The sequence below is a fragment of the Rhinichthys klamathensis genome, unplaced genomic scaffold, assembly GCF_029890125.1.
Source record: "Rhinichthys klamathensis goyatoka isolate OS25496 unplaced genomic scaffold, OSU_Roscu_1.1 h1tg000142l_1, whole genome shotgun sequence".
NCBI classification, from domain to species: domain Eukaryota; kingdom Metazoa; phylum Chordata; class Actinopteri; order Cypriniformes; family Leuciscidae; genus Rhinichthys; species Rhinichthys klamathensis.
Window position 1 is genome coordinate 477,501 of NW_026606677.1, and position 16,350 is coordinate 493,850.

The window sequence follows — 16,350 nt, forward strand, 5'->3', positions numbered from 1 at the left end:
CACACACACACACACAAACCCTAACCCAACACATCACTCACACACACACACAAACCCTAACCCAACACATCTCACACACACACACACACACACACACACACACTAACCCTAAACCTACTCATCACACAAAACTTTCTGCATTTTTACATTTTCAAAAATATATAATTTAGTGTGTTTAATAACCCATTTCCCTCAAGACCTGCCGGCTGCTCCTCACTGTAGGAGATGTGCTATCCTCGTGGGGACATTTGGTCACACTGTAACATAAACATGTACACACACACACACACGGCTCTCTCACTCCTAACAGCAGCAGTCACCGAGATGATGCACGAAAAGTGGAAATGAAAAGATGGAGAAATGAAAACAGGGAAAGATGAGAGTGAGGAATGGCAGTGAATGAAGAGTAGTATCAGTGAAGCTGGTGTTCTCCGCTGAATCTGTCACACACACACACACGAGTCTCACTGTCACACACACACACACACCACTCTCTTCTGGCCGACTGATCTCAGCACGCGAGACGAGAGCGATGGCGGTGTGACACACAAGAGCTGGAGCTCAGAGCTGGAAATAAAGGAATAATATAAATGTAGAGTTACTCAATAACAGAGATTTACAGAAGAACGCGTGTGAGATCTCGATAAGGCGAGACATATTCCCAGAGAACACCAGGGTTGGTCGATAGTGAAGATAATGGCCTTTACTGGCGGATACATCGGAGCGTCGCTACTGAAAGCGGATCATCCGTCTCGGGGTCACAGGTCGTGTAAATCTGCCCTGAAGTGTAGAGATCAACAACTATAATCTGTGTTGTGCGAGCACTGGAGGCAAACAGGAGTGTGTGTGTTGGGATTGAGCCGTTGCGTGAGAAGAGTGTGTGGGGGGGCAGCCGTAGCGCGGATATGAAATATGGGTTACAACTAAGGGTGTCACGATTTCGATTTTCAATCGAAATCGATCGAAATTAATTCACAATCGTCGATACTGCCACGCCCCCATGTCACGTCCGTTCGGCTTGCCAAGCGGAAAAAAACACGGCGTGTTGAAGTGCTGCAAGTCTATGGTCATCCTCCTCTAACTTAGCTACAGCCATTCAAAAGATAGTATGGCAAGTACAGATGCAGGAGTCCCATCAACAGAACGTGAACCCCTCCTCTTTCATTGAAGTCGCAGGTGTGGAAGTTTTTTGGGATTTCCAGTGAGTAATGTTGATAACGTTCGCGCTTCAAAAAAGCCACAGTTTGCAGACATCCAAAGTCTCGCGGAAGTTCCGGGAGTCTCCCGCATATTGATAGCGGCTCCCTGATGCACGCAAATTAGTTAGAATCTCTAAAAATCAGTTCAGGATATCGGCGTGAGAACTGGAGTATAGTTTCCCCAAAGCAATTTAAGGATGTGAAACGGTTTAGAAAAAATGTAGATGCAATTTTAATAAGGCAAAACATTTTAATCCTTAAAGGTTATTGAAAAGGAAAGAGTTTTAATGAGTAGAATTGAGCTTTAGAATAGCAGAAGTGACTGTTGTTTAAACACTAATCCGGCATCCGCCGCCAGAGCCAGTTATGGCATTAGATTAAACATTACACTATCAAATCGAATATGCCAGGATGAATTCTTCAAAATAACATCTAGGGCTGGCGATATGACCAAAATCTCACATCAGATACAAGTCACCTCATATCCCGATAATAACCATATATATCCCGATAACCATATATATCATGATAACCATATATATCACGATAACCATATATATCACGATAACCATATATATCACGATAACCATATATATCCCGATAACCATATATATCACGATAACCATATATATCACGATAACCATATATATCCCGATAACCATATATATCCCGATAACCATATATATCCCGATAACCATATATATCCCGATAACCATATATATCACGATAACCATATATATCCCGATAACCATATATATCCCGATAATAACCATATATATCCCGATAACCATATATATCCCGATAACCATATATATCACGATAACCATATATATCCCGATAACCATATATATCCCGATAATAACCATATATATCCCGATAACCATATATATCCCGATAACCATATATATCCCGATAACCATATATATCCCGATAACCATATATATCACGATAACCATATATATCCCGATAACCATATATATCCCGATAACCATATATATCACGATAACCATATATATCACGATAACCATATATATCACGATAACCATATATATCCCGATAACCATATATATCCCGATAATAACCATATATATCCCGATAACCATATATATCATGATAACCATATATATCACGATAACCATATATATCACGATAACCATATATATCACGATAACCATATATATCCCGATAACCATATATATCACGATAACCATATATATCACGATAACCATATATATCCCGATAACCATATATATCCCGATAACCATATATATCACGATAACCATATATATCACGATAACCATATATATCACGATAACCATATATATCACGATAACCATATATATCACGATAACCATATATATCCCGATAACCATATATATCATGATAACCATATATATCCCGATAACCATATATATCACGATAACCATATATATCACGATAACCATATATATCATGATAACCATATATATCACGATAACCATATATATCACGATAACCATATATATCACGATAACCATATATATCCCGATAACCATATATATCACGATAACCATATATATCACGATAACCATATATATCCCGATAACCATATATATCATGATAACCATATATATCCCGATAACCATATATATCACGATAACCATATATATCACGATAACCATATATATCATGATAACCATATATATCACGATAACCATATATATCACGATAACCATATATATCACGATAACCATATATATCCCGATAACCATATATATCATGATAACCATATATATCCCGATAACCATATATATCACGATAACCATATATATCACGATAACCATATATATCACGATAACCATATATATCACGATAACCATATATATCACGATAACCATATATATCACGATAACCATATATATCCCGATAACCATATATATCACGATAACCATATATATCACGATAACCATATATATCCCGATAACCATATATATCACGATAACCATATATATCACGATAACCATATATATCCCGATAACCATATATATCACGATAACCATATATATCACGATAACCATATATATCCCGATAACCATATATATCACGATAACCATATATATCACGATAACCATATATATCACGATAACCATATATATCATGATAACCATATATATCCCGATAACCATATATATCACGATAACCATATATATCACGATAACCATATATATCACGATAACCATATATATCATATATATCCCGATAACCATATATATCACGATAACCATATATATCACGATAACCATATATATCTGACACGATAACCATATATATCCCGATAACCATATATATCCCGATAACCATATATATCACGATAACCATATATATCCCGATAACCATATATATCCCGATAACCATATATATCACGATAACCATATATATCCCGATAACCATATATATCACGATAACCATATATATCACGATAACCATATATATCACGATAACCATATATATCCCGATAACCATATATATCCCGATAACCATATATATCCCGATAACCATATATATCACGATAACCATATATATCCCGATAACCATATATATCACGATAACCATATATATCACGATAACCATATATATCACGATAACCATATATATCCCGATAACCATATATATCCCGATAACCATATATATCACGATAACCATATATATCCCGATAACCATATATATCCCGATAACCATATATATCACGATAACCATATATATCCCGATAACCATATATATCACGATAACCATATATATCACGATAACCATATATATCACGATAACCATATATATCCCGATAACCATATATATCCCGATAACCATATATATCCCGATAACCATATATATCACGATAACCATATATATCCCGATAACCATATATATCACGATAACCATATATATCACGATAACCATATATATCACGATAACCATATATATCACGATAACCATATATATCACGATAACCATATATATCCCGATAACCATATATATCCCGATAACCATATATATCCCGATAACCATATATATCCCGATAACCATATATATCACGATAACCATATATATCCCGATAACCATATATATCACGATAACCATATATATCACGATAACCATATATATCACGATAACCATATATATCCCGATAACCATATATATCCCGATAACCATATATATCACGATAACCATATATATCACGATAACCATATATATCCCGATAACCATATATATCACGATAACCATATATATCACGATAACCATATATATCCCGATAACCATATATATCACGATAACCATATATATCACGATAACCATATATATCACGATAACCATATATATCCCGATAACCATATATATCACGATAACCATATATATCACGATAACCATATATATCACGATAACCATATATATCCCGATAACCATATATATCACGATAACCATATATATCACGATAACCATATATATCCCGATAACCATATATATCCCGATATCCCGATAACCATATATATATCTGACACGATAACCATATATATCCCGATAACCATATATATCACGATAACCATATATATCCCGATAACCATATATATCCTGATAATAACCATATATATCTGACACGATAACCATATATATCACGATAACCATATATATCCCGATAACCATATATATCTGACACGATAACCTTATATATCCCGATAACCATATATATCTGACACGATAACCATATATATCCCGATAACCATATATATCCCGATAACCATATATATCTGACACGATAACCATATATATCCCGATAACCATATATATCCCGATATCACGATAACCATATATATCACGATAACCATATATTTCCGATAACCATATATATCCTGTAAATTCAATCAATGAATAGTTTATGACCACATGGAGAGGACTATTTCTTTTCCACATTTTACAGTATATACTCATTCATATGTGATTATTTTTCTCCCTTTATTTAGAACTTCTGGGCAAATGTTTAGATTATATAAAATATGAATGACATATAAAACACCTTCAAAAACACTTGATTACAGGCCCAACATAAAATATATTGCTATATAAAATGCCTTATGTAAACATTGTACTTTCAAGTTTAAAGTGTAGCAGCGATCAGGGCTGTGGACGGCTCAGCGAGCGAAACAACGAGACTTTGGCTGGAACATTATCAGAAAATGGAAACAAAATCTAATTTAATCGTTCGGAACAGAAACGCTGATTTGAAATGTCCATTAACTGGTTAATAACGTTATTTTATCGTTATGTTTAATGTTTTAATTTGGCAGTCGAGCAATTACGAATTCAAATAGTTCAGACTGTGCAAATGTGATATATATGGATATATATGGTTTCCCGAGGATATATATGGATATATATGGTTTCCCAAGGATATATATGGTTTCCCATATGGATATATATGGATATATATGGTTTCCCATATGGATATATATAGATATATATGGTTTCCCATATAGATATATATGGTTTCCTGAGGATATATATGGATATATATGGTTTCCTGAAGATATATATGGATATATATGGTTTCCCATATGGATATATATGATTTCCTGAGGATATATATGGATATATATGGAACATCCATATATCAGGAAATCGTCTGCTAAATGAATAAATGTAAATATATATGGTTTCCCGAGGATATATATGGATATATATGGTTTCCCAAGGATATACATGGATATATACGGTTTCCTGAGGATATATATGGATATATATGGTTTCCCGAGGATATATATGTAACTGTCAAACCATTAGGCCGACATTTCAGTGAACATGAGCAGGTAATATGCAGCGAGTGTGTTTTGAAACCAGCGTAAATTGCAGAAGAGTGTAGAACATGGACTCACACAAGGTCACATATCACACACTTAAAGTGCTTCTGTGAACGGAGGAAACTGAAAAAAACGAATATATAAAACTAATATATAGCCCTATATGCGAAATATATATTTCACTTATCATGATTACAGATTAACAAAACGAAAGGAAAAATAGTGCTGAGCTTCGGGTCATTGTGGCGGGGTCAAAAGGTCATGGAAAGGAAACCGAGACGGCAGAAAACGGCATCGTTCTTGTTTCTGTATTTTACAAAAGCTTTAGTTTTGAATCGTGTCTTGCTTCTACCCGTAGATCACGGAGTCACAGGTTCCGCAAAAGGACACAAACACCCGCGATCGCGCCCGCGCCTCACACACACAACATAATCTAGCATTGCTAGAATTTAAATGTGTAACTGTATATGTATGTATGTAACTCTGTAATCTTAAGTGTATATTATTTATAGATTAGTCTGAAAAGCTAAAGCCACGAGTCGCACATGATGGTCCTGAAGGAGTCCTTGAGGATCACTGAATTCACCCTTCGCTGGGAGTTTGATTGACAGGCGATCTGACCAACCATAATCCGCCATTTTTGTCAGACAAAGCAGTCAGGAGAGTTAGATTAACGTCGGAGGATTTGAACTTGAGAAACGGAGTGTCCTGACGTCTTTCATTCCTTCTGATGTTCATCCATGTTTATTTGCAGTATAACTGAGCTAGAAGGACGAGATGAGTGGTTCACGAGCGGCTTTAACGGAGCGATCTGTCACACATGAAACAGCCACAAAACCGTATTTATTCTTTACATTTCTTTAGCTGGCCAAAATTTGAAAGTTGAGACTTTGTTTCATATCAAAGGTAAGCTGGTGTGTCTCAGTGTGTTCAGTGTCTCTCTGCGCCGCGGTGTGTGTTTCACTGCGTGAGGACATGGGGGGGGGGGGGGGGGGCGTGGCTTGTCGGACATAGCAACAGTAACTAAAGGGGGCGGGTCTTTGCGAACGGGCAGTTCCTCCACAATCCCTCGCTCTCGCTCTCTTCCGTCTATTCAGGCGGTTTTCTACTGTAATCCAAGGTTGCACTGCATTGTGTCGTTGTGGACTCTCAGAACACACCCGTGTGAAGTCATTCCCACACACACTTCATGATGGTCACGCTAATCCATATCCCGCTCATCAAACAGATCAGATCAGCTCAGATCAGTTTATGGACTTCATCCTCGGCCTGTCAGCAGTTCTCTCTCTAACTCGTGGCAGGAGAAATATCACTATCATACAATTTGATTGTAACTGTAAAAAACAAAATGCAATAAACATGCAAATATGAGAGGTTTAATATCTCAGCTCCTGATGAAGATGTCTCTCTCTGTCTCTCTCTCTCTCTCTCTCTCTCTCTCTCTCTCTCTCTCTCTCTCACTCTCTCTCACACACACATATGCTGATAAATGCGTCAGGCTGGTTTTATCCTGTAAGAAGAGGCGTATTAATAGAGTAAACTCACACATGGAAACCAGATCTGGAGCCTGAGAGACGCTGCAGTCGGACTTCATAATGCGTCTCGGACTGCACATATTACACAGATAACAGGAGAACCGGCGCTAGGCCATCTGGGAAATATCCGACCAGTTCATGATAAACGAACCGGTTGTGTATGTGATCGCCTGAGCGCTGAGTTTAACAGTTTATTAACACACGACAGTTTAGTCAATAAAACAGGTCAAAATCATCATAAAAATCAAAAGACAGGCAGTTACAGTGAAAAATAATATTATGTGTCAAATTTAGGGCTAAAGATTTTTCTAGTCAACTGGTAGTCATTCATTTAAGCGAATAGTCGACAAATTGCACATTTATGATATTAATTTCATTAAATATACACTGGGGGAGGGGGGTGTATATATGTAACATATTCATTAAATATGTAATATACAGTGCTGACATTGCTCTACATCACAGAGAGCCATAATATAGAGCCTTTAAAATATGAAGTAGCACTCAAGCATAAGACTTGACAGGAAAAGTAATGATTATGAACAGCGAGGAGACTTACAGGACATTTTAATAATTGATTGGTAAATGAGTGTTTTCTGAGTCAGTGTCGGCTGCAGAGATGAAGCTGAAGAGTGGACTCTATCCAGAGAAAGACACGTTTCACTCGGCTTACGTTATCTGAGAATATTTGTTTTCACATTTGAATTGATTCATTTAAAAGTAGACATTTCAAGCTTTCTATAGACATATAGAATATGGCTGTCAGGCGAGTATAAACTAAAGTATGAGCTTCGGTTTATTTCTGTGCGCTTCACCAGAGCAGTTGGCGGAGACCGAGACGCTCGTCCTGTTTGTTTTCTTTATTTTACAAAAGCACAAGTTTTGTTGTGAGTGAACACAGATAAAAGTAGACACTTTATGAGGCATCACTCTTATCTGTATGACCAACAATGATTTTCAGTTCTTTGCGCTTTTGTCAGGAAGAAATGGAAGTGATCTCTGCACAAACACTGGGTCATGTGACTATAACAATAGCACACAACTAACAATAACTAACCAACTAATAACTAACCAACTAATAACTAACCAACTAATTCGAATGTGTTGGACTGACTCTTCTCGCCGACTAGCGTTAGTGGGCTGTTAGGGGGCAGCCCTAGCAAAACACTTCATTTCTATTACATTATTTTTTTCTATTCACTATAGTACTGTACTGTTATTTATTTACATATATTTAATCTATCTGTTTTCCCCTAATCTTCTCCATAGAGCTCCCTGGAACACAGTGTGAAAACCCCTGAAATATAAAACTAGAGTTCAGCAACTCAAAAACTCAGAGAAAGAGGAATCTGATCATGCATGAAGAACACACACATACACACACACACACAGACTCACACACACTCACACTCACACACACACACACACTAAACACTCATGCTTTTAAAGGAGTATCGTAACCGTTGAAAGCAATAATGAATATAAGCCTATAAAAGGTTCTTCTGGAGACTGAAGCCATCATATCTCTACAATAACACACACCACATATGAACACATGAACACATGAGCACGCAGAGCCGAACACAACACCACAGGTTCTTATGAAAAAGATGAATGTGTATCGCTTTACTTCTCCTTTCTAGATGTTATGATGTGATGTTATGATGTTATGATGTTATGTGATGATGTTATGATGTGATGATGTTATGATGTGATGTTATGATGTGATATTGTGATGTGATGTGATGTTATGTTGTGATGTTATGATATGATGAGATGATGTTATGATGTGATATTGTGATGTGATGTTGTGATTATGTGATGTTATGATGTTATGATGTGATGTTATGTGATGATGTTATGTTATGTTGTGATGTTATGATGTTATGTTATGATGTGATGATGTGATGTTATGTTGTGATGTTATGATGTGATATTGTGATATTGTGATGTTATGATGTTATGTTGTGATGTTATGATGTGATATTGTGATGTGATGTTGTGATTATGTGATGTTATGATGTTATGATGTGATGTTATGTGATGATGTTATGTTATGTTGTGATGTTATGATGTTATGTTATGATGTGATGATGTGATGTTATGTTGTGATGTTATGATGTGATATTGTGATGTGATGTTATGTTATGATGTGATGTTATGATATGATGAGATGATGTTATGCTGTGATGTTATGATGTGATATTGTGATGTGATGTTGTGATTATGTGATGTTATGATGTTATGATGTGATGTTATGTGATGATGTTATGTTATGTTGTGATGTTATGATGTTATGTTATGATGTGATGATGTGATGTTATGTTGTGATGTTATGATGTGATATTGTGATGTTATGATGTTATGTTGTGATGTTATGATGTGATATTGTGATGTGATGTTATGTTATGATGTGATGTTATGATATGATGTGATGATGTTATGCTGTGATGTTATGATGTGATATTGTGATGTGATGTTGTGATTATGTGATGTTATGATGTTATGATGTGATGTTATGTGATGATGTTATGTTATGTTGTGATGTTATGATGTTATGTTATGATGTGATGATGTGATGTTATGTTGTGATGTTATGATGTGATATTGTGATGTGATGTTATGTTATGATGTGATGTTATGATATGATGTGATGATGTTATGCTGTGATGTTATGATGTGATATTGTGATGTGATGTTATGTGATTATGTGATTATGTGATGTTATGTGATTATGTGATGTTATGTTATGATGTGATGTTATGATGTTATGTGATTATGTGATGTTATGTGATGATGTTATGATGTGATATTGTGATGTGATGTTATGTTGTGATGTTATGATGTGATATTGTGATGTGATGATGTTATGATGTGATATTGTGATGTGATGTTATGATGTGATGATGTTATGTTGTGATATTATGATGTGATATTGTGATGTGATGTTATGATGTTATGAGATGATGTTATGCTGTGATGTTATGATGTGATATTGTGATGTGATGTTATGTGATTATGTGATGTTATGATGTTATGATATGATGTGATGATGTTATGATGTGATGTTATGTGATGATGTTATGATGTGATATTGTGATGTGATGATGTGATTTCACGAGTTCACACTTACAAATGATCAAAGAATAAATGGTTATGCGTATTTGGCGTGCTGTCCGGGGGGAGGGCTCCGATCTCGGAAATAGGCTTTATGCCGAGCGTCACGTGACCAAACCGGAAAACAGGTCTCATTGCATCCGCTTGTCAGAGAAAGTGTTAACGGCCGTAAGAACTAACTATGATATCTATGGATTTTTAAGGTAATCAGCTAACCTACTAAGTTCACTTTGTTATTGGTGTTTTATGCTTTTTAAATATCTATACGTTAGTGTGAAGAAGAAAAATCAAAAAACTTTTAAATATCAATCTCCACATGCGAGGGACATTGGTTATGCTCATTTTTGCTTGCTCCTTTTAAGTTATCTTGAGTAAAATTGCAAAAAATTTCATGAAGCACATACAAAAGACCTGAATCGGAAGCGATGTGATCTGTTTTCCGGCTTGGGTCACGTGACCCTCGGCATAAAGCCTATTGGGCCCGAACCCAGAGTGCTCCCCCCGTATCTCTGTTTAGGAAGATAACTAGGCAAGTGTGAGGAGATGGGGTGGTGGAGGGATGCTGAAAACTGTCGAGGAATATGGGTGAGTCGACTGAGTATATTTATAGGCTTTACTCGTGCTGATTGAGTGGACCTGTTGATTACTGATTGCTGACAGCTGGCTGGAATGACTTGATTGTTTGATCATTAGAACGTGTTCCTCCCGAACCTTGTTAACAAAATATCAAATTGTGATGTGATGTTATGTGATTATGGGATGTGATATCCTCACTGACAGCTCAATCACAGCTGAAAACCGACATCTGATCGATATTAAAGGTTTGTACAGGATCTGGACTGTTCATTTACAAACAATCTATCGGTATTCAGGAGATATGAAGCTCATTTCCACAAACACTGATCATCTGCGGTCATAAACCAATAAATGATAAAGCAATAAATGATGAATTCAGATCTCAACATCACAGCTCAACTTTTCCTGAAACCTTTCCTGAAAACATACTGAAATGCGTTATTATAGAAGCCCATTTCACATAAGAAAAAATCATGCTTTTGTAAATCATAAAAAAATCTAGGCTAAATTATACATAAACTGTCATTTATGAGATAAAAAGTTGAAATTTATAACATACTAAGTTGAAATTGACATTAAAAGTCGAAATGATGACTTAAAAAGACAGAAAGTCATAATTTCACCTTTTTATCTCATAATTTAAATCACTTAATTTTTGGGTAACAATTTTAAGGTGACGTAGTTACATGTTACATGTACCTACTAATAACAGTAAATTATGCATAATTACAAGTAACTAACCATAAACCAAGCCTTAACCCTTAACCCGAACTATATAAGTGCATGTAGTTAAATTAATATTACAGCACTTGTTTGTGTAATTACACTGTAACAATGTCAACTTAAAATAAAGTGTAACGTATTTGTTTTTACATTTTAAAATTATATCATCTTAATTATGACATACCAAGTCAGAATAATGACATATTAAGATGATTTTGAATTATGATTTACCACCAAAGCATGATTTTCCCTCATGTGGCGGAAATGGGCTCCCATACGCTCCAGACTCAGTCCAGTAAAGCTTGATGCTTCACCTGCTGTGTGTGTGTGTGTGTGTGTGTGTGTGTGTGTGTGCGTGTGTCCAGGTGAAACGATGTTACCTTTGAAACACATGATGAAGAAGGCTCGCATACTCCCGTCGAGTCTCCGTGTCCGGCATGGTGTTGTTCTGGAGCTCCTCTCGGTGTCGGTCCGGCATGGTGTTGTTCTGGAGCTCCTCTCGGTGTCGGTCCCCGGTGATCCGTCCATGTTTCCGGGACGCGCAGGTGCAGCTGCGCAGGTCAGACGCGTTCACAAAGTGCGCAGAAATGACGGTTATTCTCCTTCACCACAGACTGAGCTGTAACTGACGCGCGCTATGAGCTCGATGACATTAGAGGAGTCCGGGGAGGGATCGCGGTATTCCTGAGGAGTCTCGGTGCTCTTCCCGGGATCCGCCTGTAGTCCGTGAGAAACTGCGGGTCACTTTCCTCGGTCCCGGGTTCTCTCTCTCTCTCTCTCTCTCTCTCTCTCTCTCTCTCTCTCTCTCTCTCTCTCTCTCTCTCTCTCTCTCTCTCCAGCTTCCGGTTTCGGCTCTCTCGCTCGTGTTCGGTAACGGGTCCAATGCTGCATCCCGCTGGCAGCACCGGGAAACAACGACCACATACTGAACTGATTTATCTCTTTCTCTTCATAAAACAACTGTTTGAATGTACGCTTGATGGTGATGGTGTCCAAAACACTTCTGTAAAAGCATAGCCTATAAACCCCGTAAGTTGACCTAAACGCGCAGGCAAAAAAAAAAAACATATTTTCCATATTAATCAGAGTTTTTGTCCGAAGCAGCAGCGGCTGGAAAACAACAATCAAACTATGACAATTATTTAAGGGACTGTTATATGCGTTATATAATGATAAAATAACATATTGTGGGAGTTTGAATATCATTTTTCGTGTCCTTTATATAGCCGATAATTCACCTCAGATATTGAAAATAAATGAAAGGAAATTAGAGCGTTCAAACTGAGAACAAACAAGTGGATTTAATGACACCGATTGTTTCCAGGGCCGCCAACTCTCACGCGATACACACTTCACACACACTCTCACGACACACACACACACACACACACACACACACATATCATATGCTCTCACGCATTCACCGCGAGACTCACGCACACACTTCACACACTCTCTCACGACATACACACACACACACATGCTCTCACGCACAGAAAACTCGCAAAGCAAAGAGGACACCGACAGACAGGACAGAGCAGATATGATATTAAAAATCTCAGCTCTCAGATTCTGTCAATTCTATTACGAAATTCAAAACAATAAATGCCGTTTTGGCGCTTGTAAATGTGACGTGACAGATCCTAGCGCCTCGTGAACTCATCTCTACTAGCTTACAGTAATCACGGATGAACAATGTTGAAATATACAGTAATTTACCGAAAATGTATATTCCTCATACATAATATCGATCAATCTGTGTAAAGATGTCAATAAAACAGCAGGAGAATCATAAAACTTTACCTCAGGAAAGCCATTTAATGACCATGATATACAGCACCAGTTGGCTAGAAAATAGAGCGTATTTTGCTAAATGTGTAGCCAATATTACATATTTATTATATTTTGACATATCATTAAAATAAAGTTGTTATAATAATAAAAAACGCATAAATATTTAATTTGAGGTATTTTTAACCTTAACACTACAGCTGATAGGGCTCTCTGTATGTTTACAGCATTATATTTTCTTGAGAATAATTAACGCCTATCATGTGTACATAATATTTTTCCAAACGAGTCAATATTGAATCAAATCACAATAATTGAATTGAAATCGTGAAATGTGTCAAAGCAATAATAAAAAAAAAAAGTAGCTTACCAGAGATTGTAGACCATCTAGGCCTAAACATTGGAACATGTTGTCACTAAACCTTATAAAAATCTGTTTAGTAACTAAAATGTTTTGACAATCACAATACACTTATAGTGATGCAAGATATATATATTTTTACATCCCTCAGTCCAATTTTTGAATGATGTCGGAAGCGCGCGCTTTTTTTGTGGCGGCAAAGAACCTGTTTAGGCGGGAAGCGCGCGCGCGCACTGCATTCCACTGCTCACATACTGAAATAAATATGCGTGATATCATATTATATAGTCTAACCACAGAATAATAATCTACTCCAACTGAGCTGCAGATTTGTCTAATATTGTTTTGCTTTACAAAATTAACGACAAAAAAAATCTGCATTATAGAAATGACCTTCTAACTGTAATTTTACAATGAGAAATGTTTTAAAGGAAGTAAAATAATCTTAGACAGGAGTGTAAAAATTGGCACAATTTATTATTGTCTTGAGAACATTATTTTCTTGACCCATTGAGCATTATGGAAACTAGATTACAGATAAACCTCCTGAAGAACCAGATCTCAGATCAGACACTAATATCAGAAATATAATCTCAAAGAACATCATTTCTCCTCAAGCGGACGGCAGCTTTGGTCGACATTTTCAACAACAAAAAAATGGTTTGATGGCACAGAGACACATATATCACTATATCATCATAATCATAATCTCAGATGATCATATCAAAGTAACAACGGCATTTTCTCCCAGAATCCTCTTCCTCGCCTGAGAACGCCTGGATTCGTTTACCAGTAAAACACCAATATAAAATCAGCTCAATCCTCAGTGTCTTTCTGTTGCTCTTTCTAAAATATACACTTACAAACTGAGAGGATCATCCATAATATTTACACCCAAAAAATATTGTAACCCATAAACATCCATAAGTCAGCATGAGGTCCTGTAACGGCGGACTGATGATCATCAGTGTGATCTCGGACTCAGTGTTTCAGTGTTCAAGCACGTGACTCACAGCATTAGTACAGCAACCTGAACGAGTTCAAATATATATAGATAATATTCATGCAATAACCCACTTACTGAAATATAGAAAACCCTGATACCAACTGTGTTTCCAGTGAAGAGTTATAACATTGATGAAGTGATGCCCTGCGTAAAGCATCTGGAAATATAAGTAGCAAAACATGGTTCAAGGTGACATTATTCACTGGTTTTATGTGCAGTCTTGTTCCATTTGCACAGATTATTACCCAGATATCTAGTTTCTGTAGATATAACCTCATATCTGTGCTGCACATTATACAAATATGAACTGATTATTCATGATATATTGACCTTTCTGAGACGCAGCGTCACGTGTGTGTGAGTGTGTGTGTGTCTGTGTAAGAGAGAGTGAGTGTGTGTGTGTGTCCCCTGAGAACAGACGGCATTTAAACACCCTCCGCACAGAATAAAGCAGTGCTGATTATTATATGATCTTCATTATTTCATCACTGCAAATTCTCTCACATTCAGTTTTTCTTACTGAGTTTGTAGATCCCCATAAACAGGCGAAAGGCACTCCAGGTCTCCGCTCCTCTGGCACAGATATCAGCAGATCATGATCATCATCTCCAGTGAAGTTCTAACAGGCGTCCATGTAAACAACACAACTCTACTGCAACTCTAGTGTTGTACAGTTCCTGGATCATTACTGCTCACTAACCAAAGCAGCGTCAGTTCCCCTCGAGCAGAAGGGTTTATGGCTTTACATGAGAAAGGGAGTGTGTGTGTGTGTGTGTGTGAGTGTGTGTGCGTGAGTGTGTGTGTAGCGCAGTGTTTGGTCGAGCACAGGGTTAGCTGCTGTTGTACAGATCCACATCACTGGAGCTCAAACCTCGGCTGTCTCTCAGTCGTCTGCCGCCCAGAGTCTGAACACACACACACACACACACACACACACACACACACACACACAACGAGAGATGAAACATGAACCGTCGTCTGACATCAACATCAGCTCCACTGACGGGCTGTTGCACACCAAACACTTTACATATTCAAAGACAATGTATTTATAATCATCAGTGTGAGTGACATCATCAGTGTTAGTGACATCATCAGTGTGTCACATCATCAGAGTTAGTGACATCATCAGTGTCAGTGACATCATCAGTGTGTGAGTGACATCATCAGTGTTAGTGACATCATCAGTGTGAGTGACATCATCATCAGTGTGAGT

At 37.0% G+C, this 16,350-nt stretch overlaps 2 protein-coding genes across 4 annotated transcripts in view; both read right to left on the minus strand.

Annotated features, from left to right (window-relative positions):
* ptk7b (protein tyrosine kinase 7b) overlaps positions 1-12,777 on the minus strand; it is a 99,487-nt gene extending 86,710 nt beyond the window's left edge. The window contains exon 1 of the mRNA XM_056257743.1: positions 12,357-12,777. Within this exon, the coding sequence (XP_056113718.1) occupies positions 12,357-12,504 (148 nt within the window). The 5' untranslated portion in view covers positions 12,505-12,777. The remainder of the gene's footprint in view (positions 1-12,356) is intronic.
* Positions 12,778-15,787: 3,010 nt separating this feature from the next.
* Positions 15,788-16,350, minus strand: part of klc1b (kinesin light chain 1b) — a 46,353-nt gene continuing 45,790 nt past the window's right edge. For all 3 annotated transcript variants that reach the window (XM_056257728.1, XM_056257727.1, XM_056257729.1), the window contains exon 16: positions 15,788-16,039. In XM_056257728.1, coding sequence (XP_056113703.1) covers positions 15,965-16,039 — 75 coding nt within the window. In that variant the 3' untranslated portion in view covers positions 15,788-15,964. The remainder of the gene's footprint in view (positions 16,040-16,350) is intronic.